The sequence below is a fragment of the Hibiscus syriacus genome, unplaced genomic scaffold (assembly GCF_006381635.1).
Source record: "Hibiscus syriacus cultivar Baekdansim isolate YM2019G1 unplaced genomic scaffold, ASM638163v2 tig00111331_pilon, whole genome shotgun sequence".
Taxonomy (NCBI): Eukaryota; Viridiplantae; Streptophyta; class Magnoliopsida; order Malvales; family Malvaceae; genus Hibiscus; species Hibiscus syriacus.
In genome coordinates, this window is record NW_024063060.1 from 710238 (window position 1) to 731162 (window position 20925).

Consider the following 20925-nt stretch of genomic DNA (forward strand, 5'->3'; position numbering starts at 1 on the left):
AAATAATATTAGAATAATATAAACGAAAGATAAAGACCTTAAAAATAAAGTATGATAATGAATAAATCAAAAGATCTCCATTGTGAAGTTGGATGGCAAAGGTGATGATGGTAAGGATGGATTTGTGGAAAATAGATGGATGATGCCCTATCGTGCCCTCCTAGTCGCAATGAAAAGGCAAACATGATAATATTGCTCTAACCAACCCTCCTAGTCGCAATGAAAAGAAAAATTGGAGTGTGAAGATTAATCTCCCTAACAAGAACTTGAAAGAACTTTAGAAGAAGAAGCTTTGAAGGCACAAGGCAATTAGCACTTGCAAAAACAAACTCTCGTTGTATTATTAATCATATAAATCTGATTAACAAAGTTGAATGAAACCTCCTTTATATAGGGGGTGAGTTCTAAATGTCATAAATAATTGATGAATAAAATAATAACAAACGAAACATGTCTTAAATCTAATTCCTAATAAAATAATAACTAAAAATAATGTTTTAACTCAACCTTAATTCTTAATGAAATAATAAATCTAATCCTAAAAGATAGTGCATCATCCTATATTAAATTATATATCAATATAAATATTAAAAATTCGTAATATTTACAAAATCATGTATTAATCTCGTATAGGAGTTTCTGCATGCATTGTCTTCACTTAAATGAACGTATCTTGAGTTCCCGATATCAGATTGATACGATTCAAGAACCGTTGGAAAGCTAAAAGACAGACGGTTGTATCTCCAGAAGACATGTCGACCAGATAACAACTGGATCCCCTTCAAAAAGTTGTTGTAAATATGATGCTATTAGACCCTTACGGATGAATGCTTGAACTGCGATTTGAAGCTTGTCTTTAAGAAGTTTGGTCTGGCCTCGTGTGATAGGGCCAAGTGGTATAGTAAATTCATCATCCTTAGCTTTAGGGCATGTGGTGCATGTATCAATATCCGGAGCAGTAATCGATCAGAAGCTAAGATAATCAAAATATCTCTCGAGTCAACAAGGTCAAGGAGGTCTCTAATGATGGTAAGTCCCCTGGTGCTACGAATTCTTGGCACCAAAACTCGCATTTCTCGTGCTCTTACTCTTGTCAGACCTGCAAAAGAGGGTTTTTACAACAGTTAGTCATTTTTTGGTAGCTCAACTTGTGTATTATGTCTTCTATTATTTTGTATTCTCCTATAACTGTTTTCATAATATAACACTTACACATTCTTTTTCTCCTTTTTCGTTGGTCGCAGCTCAGAATCATAGAACTCAAGGAACATTTCTCAAAAAGGATGATCCTAAGATAACTACTTTGATGCAGCAAGCAGAGCTACTCAGTTCACTTGCATTGCAATTTAATACAGACAATACAGAACATAGTTTGGAAAATGCTTGGAAGGTGACAATTCGGCATCCAATATTATCAACATGTAGCCTCCTAATAGGAGAACTGCCAAATCTTAAATATTGTGGGGCTTATATAGTCCAATACATGCATGCATTGTATGTCCCTAACCTTCATTCTGATAAATGTAATATTCAGGAATTCCAAGAATTTTTGAATCAGAGTAAACAAAATGACACCTTGAGATATACAATCTCTGATATTGATTTTCAATTTGAAGATTTCAAAGACTTGCTAGAGGATTTAAGAAGTAGTAACGAGGGACACCAACCGTCTTAAATCAGTTGTCTTTTAGTCCGGATTTAGTAAGACTTGCTACGTAACACGAATTGATGATTGATATGTTGTAAGCAACCTGATCTCTATGAGGTGTCTTCATCCAGCTCTGAATATAGCACAGCATCAACACTGATGCCTCACCTGGCGGTGGAAAGTGGAGAAAAGACTCGATCTAAAATAGATGCACTACACCTGGATATGTCGTCGAATCATATTGCCAAGCAGGATCATAGGACTGAGGAAAAAAGGGCTCTTTCCAGTGCAAACACAGATCATGGTAATGAAATTCTATATCTGGTTTCAAGGCTTAGGAATCAATCACTTGTTTATCACTATACAGTGGTTAAATAAGATGAAATGATATTTAAAGCGAAATCTGTTTATGTTTCAACAGTTGAGACATTCTCATCCTCTAATGACCAAACAAACATTATAGTTGTTTCCACCTCATCAAGAGCAGAGTTCAGTTCCCCGGCTCAAGTTACACCACTTTTCAGATTCCTAGCAACAGGAATTCCCAGCCCAAAATTTCCCGAAAGTGTAAGTTGACTAACGGTTAACACATGTTATGCAAGAGTAATGAGTTATCTCAAACTACAGTACCTGCATATATGCAAGAGTTATCTCAAACTACAGTATATACTGACCACCAAATTTTTGTTTCTGTTTCAGGAAAGGAACTTCCCACTTAAGACACTCGGAATGGAGTCTCCGCCTACTGCACCAACTAATCTTTCACAACCACCGCCTTGCAAATGAGCCCTCATCCATAATCTATAACAAACATCTGATCTTCTCTTATACCAAAATCATATCGGTCTATAGTCCACATATCTCATCATTTATTCCCTTGAACAACATGGCTCATGTTGAGTTTTCATCTCTTTTCTCTGTCCAAGCATTGCAGCCTCCTTGGCCTAGAATTTTACAAGGCCTTAAATGATCTGCATGCCTAGGTCGCTTAGAATGTTGGAGCATTCTAGCTTCTCAGACGCATCGAATAAGATGTCCTAGAGAGTACTACCTTAATACTCGCATTAAAACTATTGTGTGCTTGTTAGTGTGTGTCAATTCTTTTGCTTTTCATCACATCCGAGTGGTTTCGGGTACAGAACCTACTACATAAAATCCTTAGGAGTGTAATTAATACATCGGCGAGTTGCCTACATATGATAAAGAACAGAAGTAAAAGAGGCAAAAAAACAAAAAAATGAGGATAACCCCCTTGATGTTCTTGGGTATGTTGAGCCAGAGGGTATAGAATAAGTCTTTTATTTTAGTGGTTTCCTATTTTGATTTCTAATGTAATGGAACTCAATATGATTGGAGTAAAAATGTGTTGTCATTGGTGTGAATTATGCTATTGACTCTCTCTCTCCTGTTTAAATTCATGCATCATGAAATCTTTTATACCTCTTTCCAATACCTTCTACTTCGCACGTCAAGATTTCTAAATAACTCTTCCACAAAGAAGTCACTGTGAAGGAATATTTCCGGACATGAAACATGGTGGACTTGGAGTCATACTCCTCAGAAAACCACAATCCTTTAACAAATCAAACATGATCGGCTAGAATCGATTAACAGTTGATCACGTTAAATTAACTTGGCTGACCTATAAATAAGCATTATGAACTTAATTCTGACACTAGGACACATTGAATTAACAATTCATCAAATCATGCCAAATTATCAATAATTATATTTTTGGAAACGTAATTGAATCTATTAATGGAGATTATTTAGAGTATAAACTCTCTGATGAGATAAATAATATAAGTTGACCTATTTCATGGGGACATAACATTTTATATAGTTGATTTCAGAATTAATTATTGTACGTATTTATAATTTTGTCCATTATCAAATTATAAATATAACTCTAATAATATCTACACATTTATTTTCATGACATTTATAATGTCTTATGACTTGTATAACATAATTGATCACTTAATTTTGTATGTCTTTTATGATACTAATATACATAAAAAATATGTACCCGTGATTATAAATTTTAATCCAACATAAAGAATAATATTTAAGTCACATAGAATGATTTGAAAGAAGGGGCTCTATGGAAAACAAGAAAAGGTCACTATCCTTCTTTAAGACCTTCCTCGACAAGATTATCAACCGACGATGTTTGAAACATCGGCTACGATTCTCCATTTAAACTAGAACCTTTAGTTAACTCAATCATCTTTATAGTATCAACTAGTGGCGGAACTTCGTGGGGATAAGAGGAGTTTAGTATTGCCAATTATTTTTTTAATTATTAATTAATATTAAATATATATATTTAAAAAATAAATAAAAAAATTTAACAGGTTCCCTTAATTAAAAAAAATTGTATTTATAAAAAATAAAAAATATTTTAACTCCAATATAATAAATTCTTAATTCCGTCTCTGCGGTCAACAATATCCAAATATAAAGTAGAGTTGAAGGTTGATTACACAGCTGAAAACATGATGCAGCAGATAGCAATGGAATTACAAACTAAGCTAAACTTGTACGGATCTTTGGCAAAGCTGAGGATTTAACTGATTTGTGTATTTGTTTGGAAGAGGAGAAAATGAGAATGTAAAGTGTAAGGCGAAACATACTTACAGAGAAAGCATAAGAACATCATTTCTGTGTGACCAAAACATGGAAACAAACCAAACCATTCTTCGCAGGCGAGTTTTCAAAACTGTGTTAATAAGCCAAAATATCACCAGAAAGCGCACTGTAGAAATAATGTGAAGATTGCATAGTTATAGTGGGCTAATCAAATGATATCCTGTCCCACTTGGCTTTGGTAATGGGTATAATCAAAGAAATAAGTTTATATTTACCATCCAATTACAGCTTATATCTAAGGGTGTACAAAAAGTCGATTAAAAAACAAGTTATTGGTAAGTTATTGATAAGTTAAAAATTCAAATGATTTTTATTTGCTAAAGAGAATTATTGGAATCGAATCATTTTCGAGATTGATTCAGCAATGGTTGCTAATAAGTTAAATAGAGGATCGGTGGATGTAACATCCCAAAAATCGGGCTAGTGACTAAAACGTAAGTTTTTGAAACTTTGTGATCAATTTTGGAAAATTGAAAATTGTAGGGACTTAATTGGAGTATCTTGGTGTTGGATTTAATAGAAAAATTCAGAAATGGAAAGGGTATAATGGTCATTTGATAAGAATATAATTAAAAAAATCTTTAGTAAAGGTAATATATACACATGGAGAATGAGGAGGAAAAGAGAGTAAAATCTAGAGACTTTTGGGTTCAACTATCTTCTTTTTCTCTTCTCGTGACTCCATGAGTAAGGTAAGTTGGTCTCAAATTGATTATTCCTTTCATTTTAAAGTTGGTTTTGATTCTTGGAGTGTTAAGAAAGCTTAAGGAAGTTAAAAGAGAAGTAGAAACTAAAGGATTTATAAATTACGAGAGATTGAATATAAGGAGTTTTAAAGTGAATTTTGAGGAATAAGTTATAAATAAATTTTGGAGTGAAATTTGACTTGTCATAAGTTGGATTAAAAAATCTAAATTACTAGATATGGATTTAAGACAGGTTGAATATTTGGTATGATTTTTGAGTTTAAGTGTTCTAGTTAAATATTGGATGTTAAGATAAGTTAAAGTGAGATAAGTTGATTTGAATAAGTGTAGTTGAGTTCAAAGGCTTTAATGAAGAGTAAAATGGGAAATTTAGATTTTGATTGATTTTCGGGATAAAATAAGTAAATACTGGGCAAGGGGTATCGGTACTGGATGAACAATACCGATACTTCAGAGTAAAAATAGGTGATATTGAGTTTGGGTATCGATACTGAAGTATAGTATCGATACCACAGTGTAGAAGTATCGGTACTGTACCTTGGGTATCGATACTATTAAAAGTGAAATAGTGAATTAAGTGTTTTGTTTAGCTAAAGTTATTGGTGATTGATTTATAGTTTTATGAATTTCGATATTTATTTAGATCATATATTGGTGTAGATATTGGTCGAAAGAAAGACTCGGATGATTCAAAGTTGTGAGATCGATCTAAGATGCTAAGTGTTTAGCTTGTACTCAATGAGGCTAAGGTGAGTGCATATTATATTGTATATGGTGTTTTATGGAAATAAGATTTGCGATGAGTCTATTTCCAATGTTTTGATTGCATGATTCTATGAATACAAGCATATTGTTTATATAGTTTCTATGTGTACATGAATATATGTTTATATGTTATATGCATTGTTATTCATACGCTATGTATTGCATGTTATCTTATATGACTATGAGCTATGTGAGTACATGTCCATGTGATATAATTTATGTGAATATGATATATGTGAATACATGTCTATGTGACAAGTTATGTGAAACTGAACTAAATGAATATATGGAACTAGTATATAAGTGATGTGATATAATATAAGTAATTATGTGAAACTATTAGATAAGTTATATGTCATTAATCTACGAGACTATATGAAAATGTATACATGAGTAAATGCATAAGTTTATATATTATATGCACTGTTATACATAAGCTATATGTTATATGTTATGTTATGTGTTATATGTTATTATATGTGCTATGTGATCTATGTGAACATATGAGAACAAAGTATAAACTATGTGACATGATCTACGAGATTACATGAACATAAGGTATAAGCTATGCGATATAACCTACGTGATTATTGGTCTATATGAAATAAGATATAATAAATAATATAAATGGTAAAGCCCATAGTATGTGATATGAGAGTTGGGGGTATAATTGGCATGCCAAGAGTCGAGGGTTCTACGCAGTCCTTCGAGACATCTATATGGTCTTTCGGGACATTCTATGTGATACTTCGGTGCATTTTCTACGCGGCACTTCAGTGCAATTTATACGAGCTGTGGTGACAACATTTGTGCACAACCTCAATGCACTCACATATCTTTAGTTCTCATAAGTGTACCATGGACTATTAAAAAGAGATAATATAAATAAAATGTATGTGATGTTATGTGTTTTGTTTTTTGAAATGTATTATATGATGTTTACGGATGTTAAGTACAATATTATATGATTAAAGGGACTAATGATAATAATGTTGGTGATGATAATGATGGTATATGTGCATGTAAGCATTTTGATATATGAAATGTTATATGGTTTTATATGATATTATTGTATGAAATATACATGCATTGTAAGTAGTTAAAGTTTCCATTATATGTTTTATGTCTCACTAAGTTAATGACTTAGTGTGTGAGTGTTTCACACGTAGGTTATGAGAAGCAAGAGGAGCAAGGTTAAGCAGGTCAGGTCAGAATGTTTTTTTAAGATTTTTTCGAAATACTTTTAGGGTTTTTTATGAAAACACTCTATCTCTAAGTATTTGTTGTTTTCTTCGTTAATTATGTAACTTAAATAGGGTTTTATTTCTTAGTTTTTTTATAGGTTTGTGATAAAATATGATAATTATGGAGTTTTTTTGTTGGGTTTTAAGCGTTTTATACGATTTAAATATGATTGTTGTTTCTTTCCCAAATGACTATAATGTTGGTGCATATGAATGCATTGAATGAATAATTTATCCATATAAATGTATATTGTTGGATGTTGATTATTTTTAAACCTTTTTATGGTCAGTGGTTGTTGCATCAAATTTGCTGTTTGTATGATTAATTGTTCTAAAGTTGTCATCAATGGTGGTCCTAAATTTTGTTTTTTTACAAGTTAATGATGGCTCATCTACTGGTTTTATATATTTGCTATCAGTGTTCTAAAAGTATGGTAAGGGGACCACCAGTATTGTAAAGTAAATTTTTAATATTAACAGATTTTTTTAATGAGTTTTGACAGGTAGAGAATCTAAATATATCACAATTGTTATGCACCATGGTGGCTTTATGGTAAATTCATCTAGTTTTAAATACACTGGAAAGGAGTTAAGTTTTATTGATATGTGTCATGTGGACAGTATGTCAATGCTTGAAATGTATGATATTGTGGAAGAGTTAGGTTATTCTGGTTTGTGACATTTGTTTTGGAAACAATATAGACCTAAATTTAATGTTAATCCATTAAGAACATATTGTGATATCATTATCATGTTAGAAGATATGCCCAGGAATAGACACTTTCATTTGTACTTAGAAGAAAATAAAGCAAACTTTTCGAATTAAACCACTGAAACCATATATCAGAATGCAACTGAAACTCATGAAAATGTTATAACTGAAATGCATGAAACTCATGAAACTTATGAAACATTCATGTTTGAGTTAAACTCTGAAGAAGATATGGAATATGTTGTTGATGGCACTGATTCTTCTGTAAGTAGTTTTGAATACAGTGAAAATGAAGTGAGTGAGGAAGATGGATTTGTACATGAGGTACATGTGGGAGTAGATTTTAAAAGAGATTTTAATGGGTTAAATAATAGAGATGAGGGAAATATTGATGCATCTTTGAATGATGAAAATGAAACTGATGGAGTAGAGTCATTGCATACTGAAAATGAATCATTTTCTGAGTCTGACACTGATGGTCGAGGAAAACATAGATGTCCTAAGTTTAATGATGAAACTGATATGGAAAACCCACAGTTTAAAGTTGGAATGAATTTTGGTGATAAGTTGAAGTTCAAAGAGGCTGTCAGGCAATATGGGATTAAGAATAAGGTTGATATCATATTCAAAAGAACTGACAGTGTTAGGGTGCATGCTGTTTGCAAGGAAGGGTGTCCGTGGTATATTTGGGCATCAAGGGTTGATCGAAAAGATGAAACAAACACCTCACAGCAGATTAAGTCTTATGTAGGAGATCATAATTATTTGATGGGTTTTAAAAATAAAAATGCAACCTATAAGTGGATGGCTAAAATATATCTTGAAAAATTTAAGGCTAATCCTCAGTACCCAATTACAGCTTTAAGACAGGATGTATTAGAAGATCATGTGTATAAAGTGTCATTGAGTAAATGCTTGAGAGTTAAGCACTTAGCTCTTGATATGGTCCTTGGGAGTCACAAGGGTCAATACTCAAAGATATATGATTATCTTGGAAAAATTAGATCTTCTAATCCTGGAAGCACAACCATTCTAAAATTGGATAATAGGATGTTTGAAAGAATGTACATATGTTTACAAGCATGCAAAGAAGGTTTCAAAGGTTGTAGACATATAATTAGCATTGATGGTTGTCATCTTAAGGGTAATTATGGAGGTACTCTTTTGGCTGCTGCTGGTATTGATGGTAATGACAGCATTTATCCAATTACTTTTGTTGTTGTTGAGAGTGAAAATGAATCATCTTGGACTTGGTTTCTTTTACTGTTGACAACTGATTTGGAGATTGAAACCTCCCATAATATCACATTTATGTCAAACAAGAAAAAGGTAATTTTGATTTACCCTTTAATTAATTATTCATTTCTATTATGAACAATTTTTCTAATACTTTGCTTATTGTTTTTTAGGGACTGGTTGAGACAATGGTGCATGTTTTACCTAATGCTGAGCATAGGATTTGTGTGACACACTTGTACTCCAACTTTAAGAATAATGCTCAATTTAAAGGAAAGAACTTAAAGGATGCACAGTGGAAGACAGCTAGAGCTACCTATAAAAAATAATTTGAAGATGCAATGGATGAACTGAAAGCATTATCAAATCCAGCTTTTGATTGGTTGAATGCAAAAGACCCTGCCCAATGGTCCAAATCTCATTTCTCCCCAAGGAGTAAATCAGACATGCTACTCAACAATTTGCCTGAGCGCTTTAACAAGGTAAAATGAATAAAATTAGTTAAATATGATTATATTACAATATGATTCTAAGCCATTTTTTTGGTTCTGTTACAAGATGATTCTGGAAGCTCGAGATAAACCAATTTTGACTTTATTTTAAAATAGTTACAACTGAATATATTACATATAAGTCAATATTTCCAGTCGAGCTAAACTAGTTTTTTTCAAATTTCTGATTGTCATTTTTTAAACTTACATTAGTATGTCTTTCCTTAGACAATCCCAAAAAAAATGGTTAACCTATAATTCATACCGATCCAAAAAAAAATGAAACTTGAAACCCTAACTCTATATTTTTTAGGTTCAATATTCATTTTACTCGAAAGGTTGCATATGTAGTAACATGATAACAGTATATCGTAGAGGATGGTATTGTTTACCTCACCCATCCAACTTTGTCATCTAAAATACAATCGGATTAATGTAAGACTACAAAAAGCCAAAATTGATTATAACCAAAATTTTTATTAAGAACACAACTTTTAGAACAAAGTGAATAACACTTTATATTAGAATAAAAAATATTACACCTTTTATAACGATTTATATAAGTTATATAATTATTCTGATGGCAACCTAGAATGTTATCGTCGCGACATTCTCGGTTATAGATTATAACTGATATTATTATCAATTGTGTAACTTTTTGAAATAAACATATAACGCTTTGAGTTAAAACCCGTCTCAATATAACATTCTTGATTGTAACTGAAATTATTATAAGTTGTATAACCTTTAAGGTTAGAGTTTAGACATGATAACATCTTAGGTTAAAACTCATAGCAAATCGCAAATTAACCTTAGATTATGCCGCCACACAACAAAATTACCAGTAATTTTGACCCAAAAGTAAACCAAACCAAATATCTTCCTATTACTTTCCACTTACACAGAAAAGGATAACTGGAAATTTAACACATTAAAGCAATGCACGAAACTTAGGAAGAGCAGTTGTATTGTATATAACGATATTATGGTCCTTAAAATGGGCATTATACCTTGTGTCAACACCAAAACACTTGACATCACTTTGCTCAAATTTGTGGGGGGGGGGGAGAGGGAGAGGGAGAGGAACAGAAATAACCAAAGACAACAAAAATGAAAAAGGAAAAGGAATGAGCTTTCACTAACCATTTTCTTTACCAAATCAATCCTCAAAATCATGCATATGATCTAAAAGGTGGCTACCAGTTCCTCATCCTTGTTGCAGGCAAAAAACACTTGAAGCACTGTTGCTCTATCAAACCCCATTGATTCTAGCTATATATCATAGTCAACCAAGCTGAGGTTATAAAACAAGATTCAAACCAAGAACTAGGTGACGAACAATTATTGAACCAGACACCTATATTTTTAACCATTCATCCAAAACTACTACCTATAAGAAGTATCTATAGCATGTTCATATATCTGAACTAATCTCATTACAATGATCAGGGCTAGACCCTATCAATTGGGTGGGTTCAGTTGGTTTTGAGTCGAGATAATCTGAATCGGGTAAAATTTTCCGGCCAGGTCAATTTTAGATTCATGTCATTTTAGGTTTAAGTCATTTCAGGTAGAACAGTTACGGGTTCAGGTTGTTTTGGGTTTAAGTTGTTCATGTTTCTCAAACTGAGTCATTACAAGTTCGGATCATTTTGAGTTCTACTCTCTTCAAGATCATTTTGGGCTCAAGTTGTCAGGGTTTAAATTATTTTAGGTTTGGGTCAAATTGAGTTGGACATGATAATTTACAGGGAATAATGCAAACATTCGAGTCAGCTTTAAACAGAAGATAATTTACCCGTTCTATGGCATCACGTTCCTCAGGTGTGACTTGAACAGCTTGTGGCATTTCCTCGGCTAATTGCCCCAATACGTTCCTACGACAGAAAATAGCAAATATGCATTCAAAGACGTGCACAACTAGGCTCAATTTAGCAACTAAAAATGACAAACTCACCCCTCTCCACCTTCAGCAGACTCGTTAATCAGGCGAATAAAATCAGCCTGATGCTCTTGAATAAGTCTCACTAGATGAGGATTCTGTTTCCCCAACTCTTGAAGCATAGGCTGCAATAATAAATAAACAAAAACCTTCAGAAAAGACAGGAAAAGGAAAAACACAGATGACCAGAACAACCAAGGGGTCAGAGAATAACCTGCAATAATTGTGGGTTTAGCTTGCACCATTGCTCGCAAAGCTTGAAACTGAAAAAGAGAGGAGCAAAATGAGTGTAGTTTGAGGTAAAAAGTTGCATAAGTAAACACCGAAAAGGCCCATACACATCCATTTGATGAGAAAGAGAGAGAGGGAGACCTGTTGACTGTTGCGCAATAAATCAAGAGTGCCAGCCCCAGCACCAGCTGCACCAATGTTGGGAAGGCCCTGTATCAATAACAGACCATCAGGTCAAAAGTTAAGTTTTCCGTCATCTAATTTATCAAATATATACTGCACTGTACCTGGGGAAAGAGGTCTAGAGGATTTGCATTGGGTCCACTTGTAGGAACAGCTGCCGGTTGAGGCAGCTGTTGAGATTGTGATGCTGGGTTAGCTGTTTGCCCAGCTACAGGAGCACGAGCCACAGCTGGAGCTTCAGGTTGCTCGGCTATACCCTAAAATGTACAATAAAATTTCATAGTGAAATAAAAACAAGCAACTCAACAGTAGCGAATAAAATGAATGCTTGTTTTAATAAATGAAAAGGAGTATATTTTAAGTCGTATAAAGACCCGGGATAAGAAATGGCAAATTAAATAAATTAGAACTTTCATTTTTTTTTTGGTTGGGGGGGGGGGGGGGGGAACAAAATGAGTATCACTAGTCTTGGAATAAGGCATATGATTTTTTTATTAAATTTGAAAACAAACAAACATGGCAGACTTCTACTCCAAAAACTGCAAGAACCACCAAATAAAAAGGACCAGCAAAATGAAACAAAGGAAGCACATTTTGCGAGAAGGGAAATAACCAAGGTGCAAGTAGAAATAATCTAATTATAAAAGACAAAATGGCATTATCTTCGTTGCCAGAATCCTCACAAGATCTCACACCTATGAGAGTAGTACCATCTAGATTAAGGGGAACAATAAGGCAATTGCAATGGAAATGACAAAATTTCAATAACCCAACGAATAAGTTGGCAACTCGAGGTACTCATCAAAAACGCAGGCATATTACAATTTCAAGTCAAGCACAAAGGAATTACTTACAGAATACAAATATTCCACAGCTCTCTCTGGGTTATTAAAAGCAGCACGAAGAGCATGGACAACAGTATCCCTATCCCAGGTCCCTCCACCCATATCAAGAATCTGTTGGACTGCTCCTTCTGAGTTACTTCCTGCTACCAGATTTGATGCCGCTTGTCCATAAACATCAGATTCCAACCTGTTTCAAAAGACATTATTCAAGATATTAAAAAACAAAACATATGGAACTTTCCTATTTAAAGCAATTGAAGACAGATAAAATCAAAAGCATGCTTCCAATCCTTCAAAAACATGAAGTTATTATAAGAGAATATGTTACGCACTCTATAGGAGTCGAAGCAACTGGACTAAATTCAGCTACAGGTGCAGGTGTAGCCCTGAAAGAGAGTTGATAAGAAATAATCCACAATGGAGACATTGTAACCTAACAGGAAGTGAAGAATAGATAGACATACATAGCTGAAGTTGCAAGTGGAGCGGTAGAAGCTGGTGCTGGAGCCACTGGTGGTACACTTGCTTGGGGAGTCTAAAAATATAAGATTTTATCGACTATGAGAAAAGAGAGAAATATTTCCATCTAAAACTACTACTTAACAACCTGCATATAAGCACACAATCCAGAAGTGACTAACCAAAAATCACTTCATACTTTAGGGGGAACGAACACATTTCTATTCATGCTTAAAAAGAAAGTTGAATATCAAAATTAACATAATGGTTCTGTTAGACTGAATAGCTAAGTTATAACATATTCGCAGATTGTGGCATAAATAGATCAAAAAGAAAATTAACTAATTAAACTGTTCTAGTGAAGTCCATGAAGAGAGACTAGGATATCGGCTATTTGTTGATATGGTGTTTGAAGGGAAACAAGAGTGAAAACAAGAGGGAACCAAGTAACTCGGATAAGAGATTAGGTAACTAACTCAAAAATGTTAAAAGAAGGACCAAGTTATTAATAGAAAAACTAAGATTCCAACATTTTGCAATTTGTTTACGACTCAATAGTACAAGTTAGATAGTAAGCATTTGGACACAAAACAACTCAACCATGTGCCGTATCTGAAAAACTTAAAGCACTGCTATTCACCACCTACAACATTTAATGGTTTAAACATATACAATTACATCAATCCAAATTGCCTTCTCATCAGTCATCACAACATTGAACAAAACATGTTCCACTAGGAGAAAAAATCCTAAAGCCTTTTTCAGGTCATGTCGAATGAAAATGTCTTTTCAGTGATATAGATAAAAAAAATCACAGCACAATAGCAATCATGCATAAAGGTAATTAATATTCAGAAAAGATAATGGAAAAGGCAGCAAGAGAGCTGGCAAAATTATAAGCGTACTTTAGTTGTTGGAGCTGTTGAACCAGCTGCACCATCAGCAGATGAACCCTTATTCTAGAATAAGAGAAAACAATGTAGGATTAGTACCAAATTGAAAATAATTAAAATAAAAAAGGATGCAAGTTGATTAAAGACCAAAACAAAGAAAGAAGTTTTGTTTCTTGTTTAGTAACAAATTGACATTTTGCAACATGCAACTAAGTTGAGGGAACAATCAGATTTAAAAAAATTTAATGACACCATACTCCATCCTAAACCAAAACCAAGATAACTTCTGAATCCAACAGCTACATGAAAAACTGTATCAGTTTAGGCATTTATTAAAAGTAAGCAAGCATAACAGGCCATCAAGGTTAGGAAGAGTTACTGAAAGAGAGGGGGATGGGGGAAATAACTAATTTCACCTTTGCCAACATGATCACAATAAAGCTATTTTCAGCAACACTATTCTCAGACAGTGTCGTTTCATCTTTAAGAACTTTGCCCTTATGGATAAGCATTTGTTGTGCAGCAGGATACAGTTCTGCTCCTTGAACAGTTTCTATTTTCTTTTTAACATCACCTACCTGATACAAAACTCACAAATATTATTTGAAGAATCGTTGAACACCACAATGATGAAATAAAAGGCAGCTGCACCAAGCACTATATCCCAAGACATCCCTAGACATAACTATAATTGCAAAACAGAAGGTAGCAAAATAATAGGATATCCACACCCTTTGAACAAAAAAACCGTAGATTATGGCTAACCTCATAATGCAGAACTTTATTCTCGCTCTGTCTAACAATAGCACCTTGTGTATAGAAAATTATTAAAAACAACTTCTATACTTCAATCTTGCAATCACATTCAGTCCCAATAAAAGACCATTTCAGAAATGAAACATTAGCATATTTCTAGGTTCAATATTTTTGTATTTTAGACTTGAAGTCTTGAACCATATACCTTGTATGCTGGAGCTACCATTGACATGGAAATTTATATATTCTTGTTAAAGGATACCAGTAAACCAAAGAATCAAGAAACACTATAACCCAGAAACAAAATATTATTCACTACTAGCACATTCCCACTTCCTTCAGTAAAATATTTACAACAATTCCAATGCCTCTCGCAACATGAAAATTGATAAATTACACATGATTATCAGTTCTTCCAGAAGATAAAATACTTCCATTCTAAATGTAGGAGTATCAATTCACTGGGACAAAGTAGCAAACCCTCCCAACAAACTAAATGAACACATTCAATCAACCAAATACGGAAATTGAACAAATTATCATTGCCGATCGCCAATTTAAATTTCACGTCTGCTAATTCAACCATGAGCGTAATAATCCAAATGATAACAACGAATTGTAAATTGTATAGTCCTACATAAACCCAATTTGATGTTCGAAAATTGGGGTAAAACATAAAAGGACAAGCAGAAAAAAAAACTAGCAGGAACAATAAAATTAGGATAAACATGAAGCTTTTTAGAAACAAAAATTAATTAAAAAAAAAGCCAACCGCATCTTCGGGTTTGACTTCTATATCGAAGTGAGTGCCTTTGAGAGTTTTGATGAAAATCTTCATTTTCGATAGCACTTCTTTCTTTCTTTTTCTCTGATTAAAATCTGCCAATATTATTTATAGCTGAATAAAGAAGAACGTTGGCAAGTAAAGATTATCTGAATATTTAGTAACTTCAAATTTAAAACCTACATTTGCATTCGATAACTAAAATAAATTTCTACCTTTATTGATTATTCTTAGGGTAAAGTACACAAATGCTCCCTAATCAAAGGTATTGTTTTTTTAGTCCTTTGACTATTGAAGTTATAAAATAATCTTTCAACTATAGAGCATTGGTTAGTTGAATATCTCGATTATTAAAAGTTATAAAATGATCATCTAATTATTTATATGTTTTAAATTCGTCTTTTTTCGTAAAAATTTGATGGTCGTCTGAGATGAACATTAACACATTAATTAGGATATGATAAAATCATATTTTAATGATATTTATCAGCACCGCTGTCGCTTTTGAGCACTATCTTGATGGCATAATATTTCAAGCATTGGTTCGATGATATAGTATAAACGAAGAGTCGACCCATAAAATACAGCTCAAATAGTTTTAGGATCAGATTTTATCATATTAAGTCAACATGATAATGTATAACTCATATTGATTAGTGCTTTAAATAATCATTATTTTATTGTTAATCACTCCTTGATTTGTCGGTTTTAGTTGTTGATTTGGGCATTTAAACTTGTTTTCTGTGTAGGATGTCGGTTTCCAGAAACGATACTGAAATGGCACATTTTTGTAGGTTTTTTTTGTTTTCTGGAATCATTGTCAGCTTAATAGGCATGACTTGGGGCATGACTGTCTAGTTAGCAGCTTCTAGAAGGTTCAATCAGTAGTTTCGTGAAGATGTGAGACTTAGTCGTAAATTAGAATTTTAAATTATGATTTATTTTTGTTTTTAGGTTTTAATTCAAAAAAAATCCAAGAATTATCTATTGTCATTTCTATTATATTTTTAGGGTTTTAGAAGAGTATAAATACCCATCGAGGTAAGCTCAAAAAACATCATCTTTCATTATTTGATTTAGTTTTTTTTCTTGTCTTTAGTTTTATAAAAAAAATGTCTTTTATTTAGTTTTCTTTATTTTTAAAATGCTAAGTATGGTTTATATCATGCTTAGCTAAATTTTTCATAGTCAAAGGCTGAAGCGATGACTCAATTTCGATCGTGAGAATTGAAAAGCACCTCATACACTTCGAAGTTAATCCAACGTGCACTATTCGAAATGATTTTTTCAAATCTTTTAATTGAGTTGGCGCTAGTAATGATTGTCACGATTAGTCCACAAAAGGACTGAAATCCAAAGATTGATTTTGGATGATCAATTCACTTGAGAGAAAAACAAGTTACACGAGTTAGGCCCTGTAGACTGTAACAGACATGAATACAAAGCTAAGATCTTATTCCATGATTGACGGAATTTGAGACAAAGTGAAAGCTTGAGGCTGATTTTACCATATAATTTTTCATCTCAATTTATTTTTCTTTAATTTTCTTTAGATTAAAGACTTTATTTTATTTTTAATCTTTCAAACAAAATCCCCCCATTCTTTCTTATATTTTTGCCCAAAACCAAAATCAAAAGCCTTCTACATCAGCAATTTCCTTAGTCTCTATGGATCGACTCTTACTCTCCCTATTACTATTTTTATTTCTTTTGAAATTAAGGATAATTATTTGGCATATAAATGATGCGTGTCAAATTGGCGCCATTGTCGGGGACTTCGGCAAAAGTTAATGATTAGTTTTTTTTTAATTTATGACCAGACAGAACCTATGTACATTAAAAGAATTTGAATCAGAAATCAAAGCACGAGCTAGATGAATCCACGAACTAACGCTTGGAGAGAAAAGAAGAGTTCAGGAAAAAAAAGTCCCAAAAAATCAATTGACACAACACTCGAGGAATCAACGAATTTCATGCCAAAACCATAAATCATCAAATCGACTTCCACATCTAGCGTTGCACCTAACGTCGATTGCACACAACCCGGACCGATAGGAAATTACACCATCCAGAGTTGGGCGCGACACCTATGGTTCAACAATATCTCTACATCGCCTTCCCTCAAGGTGAAACTTTGTTTCAGCTAAAAACGGGGCTTATTCATCTTCTTCCGGCTTTCCACAAACTTCCTAGTGAGAATCCGCGCAAACATCTCACAAAATTTCACATGGTTTGTTCAAGCATGAAACCCTAGGGAGTATCCGAGGAACAAATTAATTTATGAGCTTTCCCTTTTTCTTTATATGGTTTAGAAAAAATGGTTATTCTACTTACCTCCGAATTCAATCAACATATGGGCTGATTTAAATCGCATTTTTCTTTACAGGTTTCCCTTCAGCAAAGACAAGTAAATTGAGAAGAAACATCCTGTGAATTAAACAAAAAGATGGGGAATCGTTTGACGACTACTAGGAGCTATTCAAGAAGCTTTGTGCAAGTTGTCTGTAGCACGGATTAACCGAGCAAACGATTCTCCAGTATTTCTATACTAGGTTGCTTCATATGGAAATGAAAATGATCTATGATGCTAGTAGAGAAGCTCTCGTAAATATGACCCCAAACACAACAAGAGAATTAATTTTGATGATGACAATCAACTCTCAACAGTTTGGCTCTACAAGTGAACCCATCCGATGGGTTCACGAGGTAAGTTTCGTTTTCCTTGAAAATAAAAATTGAAAAATTAACTAACGTGGTTAATGCCCTTGCCACATGTAAAATTAGATCAACAAGAGTATGTGGGATATGCACGATGTTGGATCATCCGACAGATTGTTGTCCAATGCTATAGGAAGAAGCTAACGCACAAGTTAATGCTATGGGGAATTTTTTGGGACCTCCCTAAAGGTCTTTCAACCCTCACGACAACACATATAATCTAGTATAGAGATATCACCCAAACTTTAGTTACGCACAAAATCCTGGGCCTAATCAAGCCTATCAACTGAGACTACCTCCACAACAAGAAATAGACAAGCATACTAGTCAATTGGCTCAGGCTATAGAGCACTTAGAATCACAAGGTAGACTTCTCTCTCAAAATGATATAAACCCACAAGAAAATATAAGTGTTATCACCATACTAAATGGAACAGTTGTCACACAACCAATTCCAGAAGAGTTAGATGTAGCATCCCAAAAGAAAGATAAAGAACTGAAATCCCAGAGAAAAGAGGAAGCAGTTGACGTAGATTCCTAGAGAAGAAATGAAGATGGCGCGAGATCCCAGAGAAAGAATAAAAAAGACTCACTATCTGATTCGGCACCATCTCCCTATGTCGTTCCACCACTTTTCCTTTCCAAGCTAGTAAAAATAGATAAACAAGCTGAAAAAAGGAATTTTTGGATGTTTTCCGGAAATTAAAGATCAACATACCACTTCTTGAACTAATTCAGAAGGTTTCGAAGTATGCCCGATTTCTTAAAGAACTATGCACAACAAAAAGAAGGCTTATTGGGAACGACAAATTCAATTTGGGAGAATATGTTTCCGCATTTTTTCTACGAAGGCTTCCACCAAAGTTGAAGGACCAATGTATGTTTGTTATCCCGTGTAAAATTGGTAAAATTGGCATAAAACATGCAATGTGTGGTTTGGGAGCATCTATAAACATAATGCCTTTATATGTATAAAACTTACTTTTTGCTGAGCCGTTGAAAGATACTAGAGTGATGATATAGTTGGCAAACTGCTCGTTGATCTATCCCGAATGAGTCATGGAGAATGTCTTAGTAAAGGTAAATGACTTTCTGGTGGATTTCTATATCATTGACATGGAAAACGATCGAAAAAATACTTGTTCTGAAATTCTTCTTAGGCGACCATTCCTTAGTACGACGCATACAAAATTGACGTAAGAAGTGCAATTCTTATGATGGAATTCGACGATGATGTCATAAAATTTGACATGTACAAAGAAATGTGACATCCAAATAATTTTGCCAGTTTAAACTTTGTTGATGTTATTGAACCTGCAGTTGATGAACTAATAGAATCCAATTTTGTTGATGATTTATGCAGGGAACTGGAGGATTTCAACGAAGAAATCGAGGAGTTTGAGAAAAAAATTACAATTTATTCTGAATCTCGTTTAATTTCTTTGAGTTATAAAATTTTACCTTCTATTTTCCAAGCTCCTCAAATTGACTTGAAACAATTATCGAATCATTTGAAGTATGCCTTTTGGGAGAAAATAAAATTTTACCAGTAATCATCTCGAACAAATTTTTGAAAGAATAATAAGAGGACCCTGTGATAGTGCTGTGCGTGCATAAAGAAGCTATAGGGTGGCCTATCGTCGATATTAAAGGTCTTAGTGCCACAACTTGCATACACAAGATCAAAATCGAATAAGGAGCAAAACCATCACGAGAAGGACAACGTCAATAATTGAAGTAGTGAAAAATGAAATACAAAAGCTTCTTGATGCAGATATGATCTAACCAATTTTTGAAAGTAATTAGGTAAGTCCAATCCATGTGGTCCCAAAGAAAATTGGAGTTATGATAATTAAGAACTCATAATGTGAGTTAGTTCTGACATGAGTGAAAATGGATTGAGGGTCTGCATTGATTACAGAAAGTTGAACTCTTTAACTCAAAAAGATCATTTCCTTTTCCATTTATAGGTCAAACGATAAAAAAAATTAGCAAGCAAAACTCACTACTATTGTCTTGATGGATTTTCAGGTTTCTTCCATATCCCAATGGCGCTAGAAGATCAGGAAAAGACGACTTTCACATGTCCCTTCAACACATTTGCTTACCGATTGATGCCTTTCGGACTTTGCAATGCACCAGTCATGTTCCAGAGATGCATGTTTAGTATCTATTCAGATTATGTTGAGAAAGGTATCGAAGTCTTCATGGATGATTTCACCATATATGGTAATTATTTCAACGAGTGCTTATTAATTCATCTAACGTGCTTAAACGATGCCTAGAATTCAACCTCATTTTAAATTACAAAAAATGTCATTTTATTGTTGATAAGGGGTTAATCGTATGCTATATTATTTCTTCGGATGAAATTGCAGTCAATAAAGTAAAAACCGATATTATATGCTCACTCTCTTATCCCACAACGGTAAGGGAAGTATGTTCCTTTCTTGGTCATGCAAGATTTTATAGCAGGTTCATCAAAAACTTCTCAAAGATAGTGCAGTCGTTATGCAATTTATTACAAAAGGATCAAGTTTTCGATTTTAAAGAGGAATTCAAGGAGCCGTTCAATATTTTGAAGGAAAGACTTATCTCGACTCCTATCTTACAACTGCCAAATTGGGACTACCCTTTCGAACTTATGTGTGACACATCG

The 20925-nt window shown here is 33.5% G+C and overlaps 2 protein-coding genes and 1 pseudogene across 2 annotated transcripts; 2 read left to right on the plus strand and 1 right to left on the minus strand.

Annotated features, from left to right (window-relative positions):
• The first annotated feature begins 1722 nt into the window (after positions 1–1722).
• On the plus strand, positions 1723–2640 carry LOC120158854 (transcription factor MYB88-like). Its single transcript, XM_039169588.1, has 3 exons — positions 1723–1952; positions 2070–2215; positions 2348–2640. The coding sequence occupies exons 1-3, from the start codon at positions 1808–1810 to the stop codon at positions 2432–2434; spliced, it is 378 nt and encodes a 125-aa protein (XP_039025519.1). The 5' UTR covers positions 1723–1807; the 3' UTR covers positions 2435–2640.
• A 5259-nt stretch (positions 2641–7899) lies between these two features.
• On the plus strand, positions 7900–9293 carry LOC120158870. The gene is made up of 2 exons (XM_039169600.1): positions 7900–9057; positions 9138–9293. Exons 1-2 carry the CDS (start codon positions 7900–7902, stop codon positions 9291–9293), a joined length of 1314 nt encoding a protein of 437 aa, XP_039025531.1.
• Positions 9294–10535: 1242 nt separating this feature from the next.
• Positions 10536–15632, minus strand: LOC120158855 (annotated as a pseudogene).
• Positions 15633–20925: the final 5293 nt, after the last annotated feature.

Bases quoted from the DNA above. Each gene is read 5' to 3' on its own strand.
- LOC120158854 (XM_039169588.1), top strand. From the start codon at position 1,808: ATGCCTCACCTGGCGGTGGAAAGTGGAGAAAAGACTCGATCTAAAATA. The intron at 1,953-2,069 runs GTAATGAAATTC...ATGTTTCAACAG, and splicing joins CAGTGCAAACACAGATCATG to TTGAGACATTCTCATCCTCT. The intron at 2,216-2,347 runs GTAAGTTGACTA...TTTCTGTTTCAG, and splicing joins GCCCAAAATTTCCCGAAAGT to GAAAGGAACTTCCCACTTAA.
- LOC120158870 (XM_039169600.1), top strand. From the start codon at position 7,900: ATGCATGAAACTCATGAAACTTATGAAACATTCATGTTTGAGTTAAAC. The intron at 9,058-9,137 runs GTAATTTTGATT...ATTGTTTTTTAG, and splicing joins TTATGTCAAACAAGAAAAAG to GGACTGGTTGAGACAATGGT.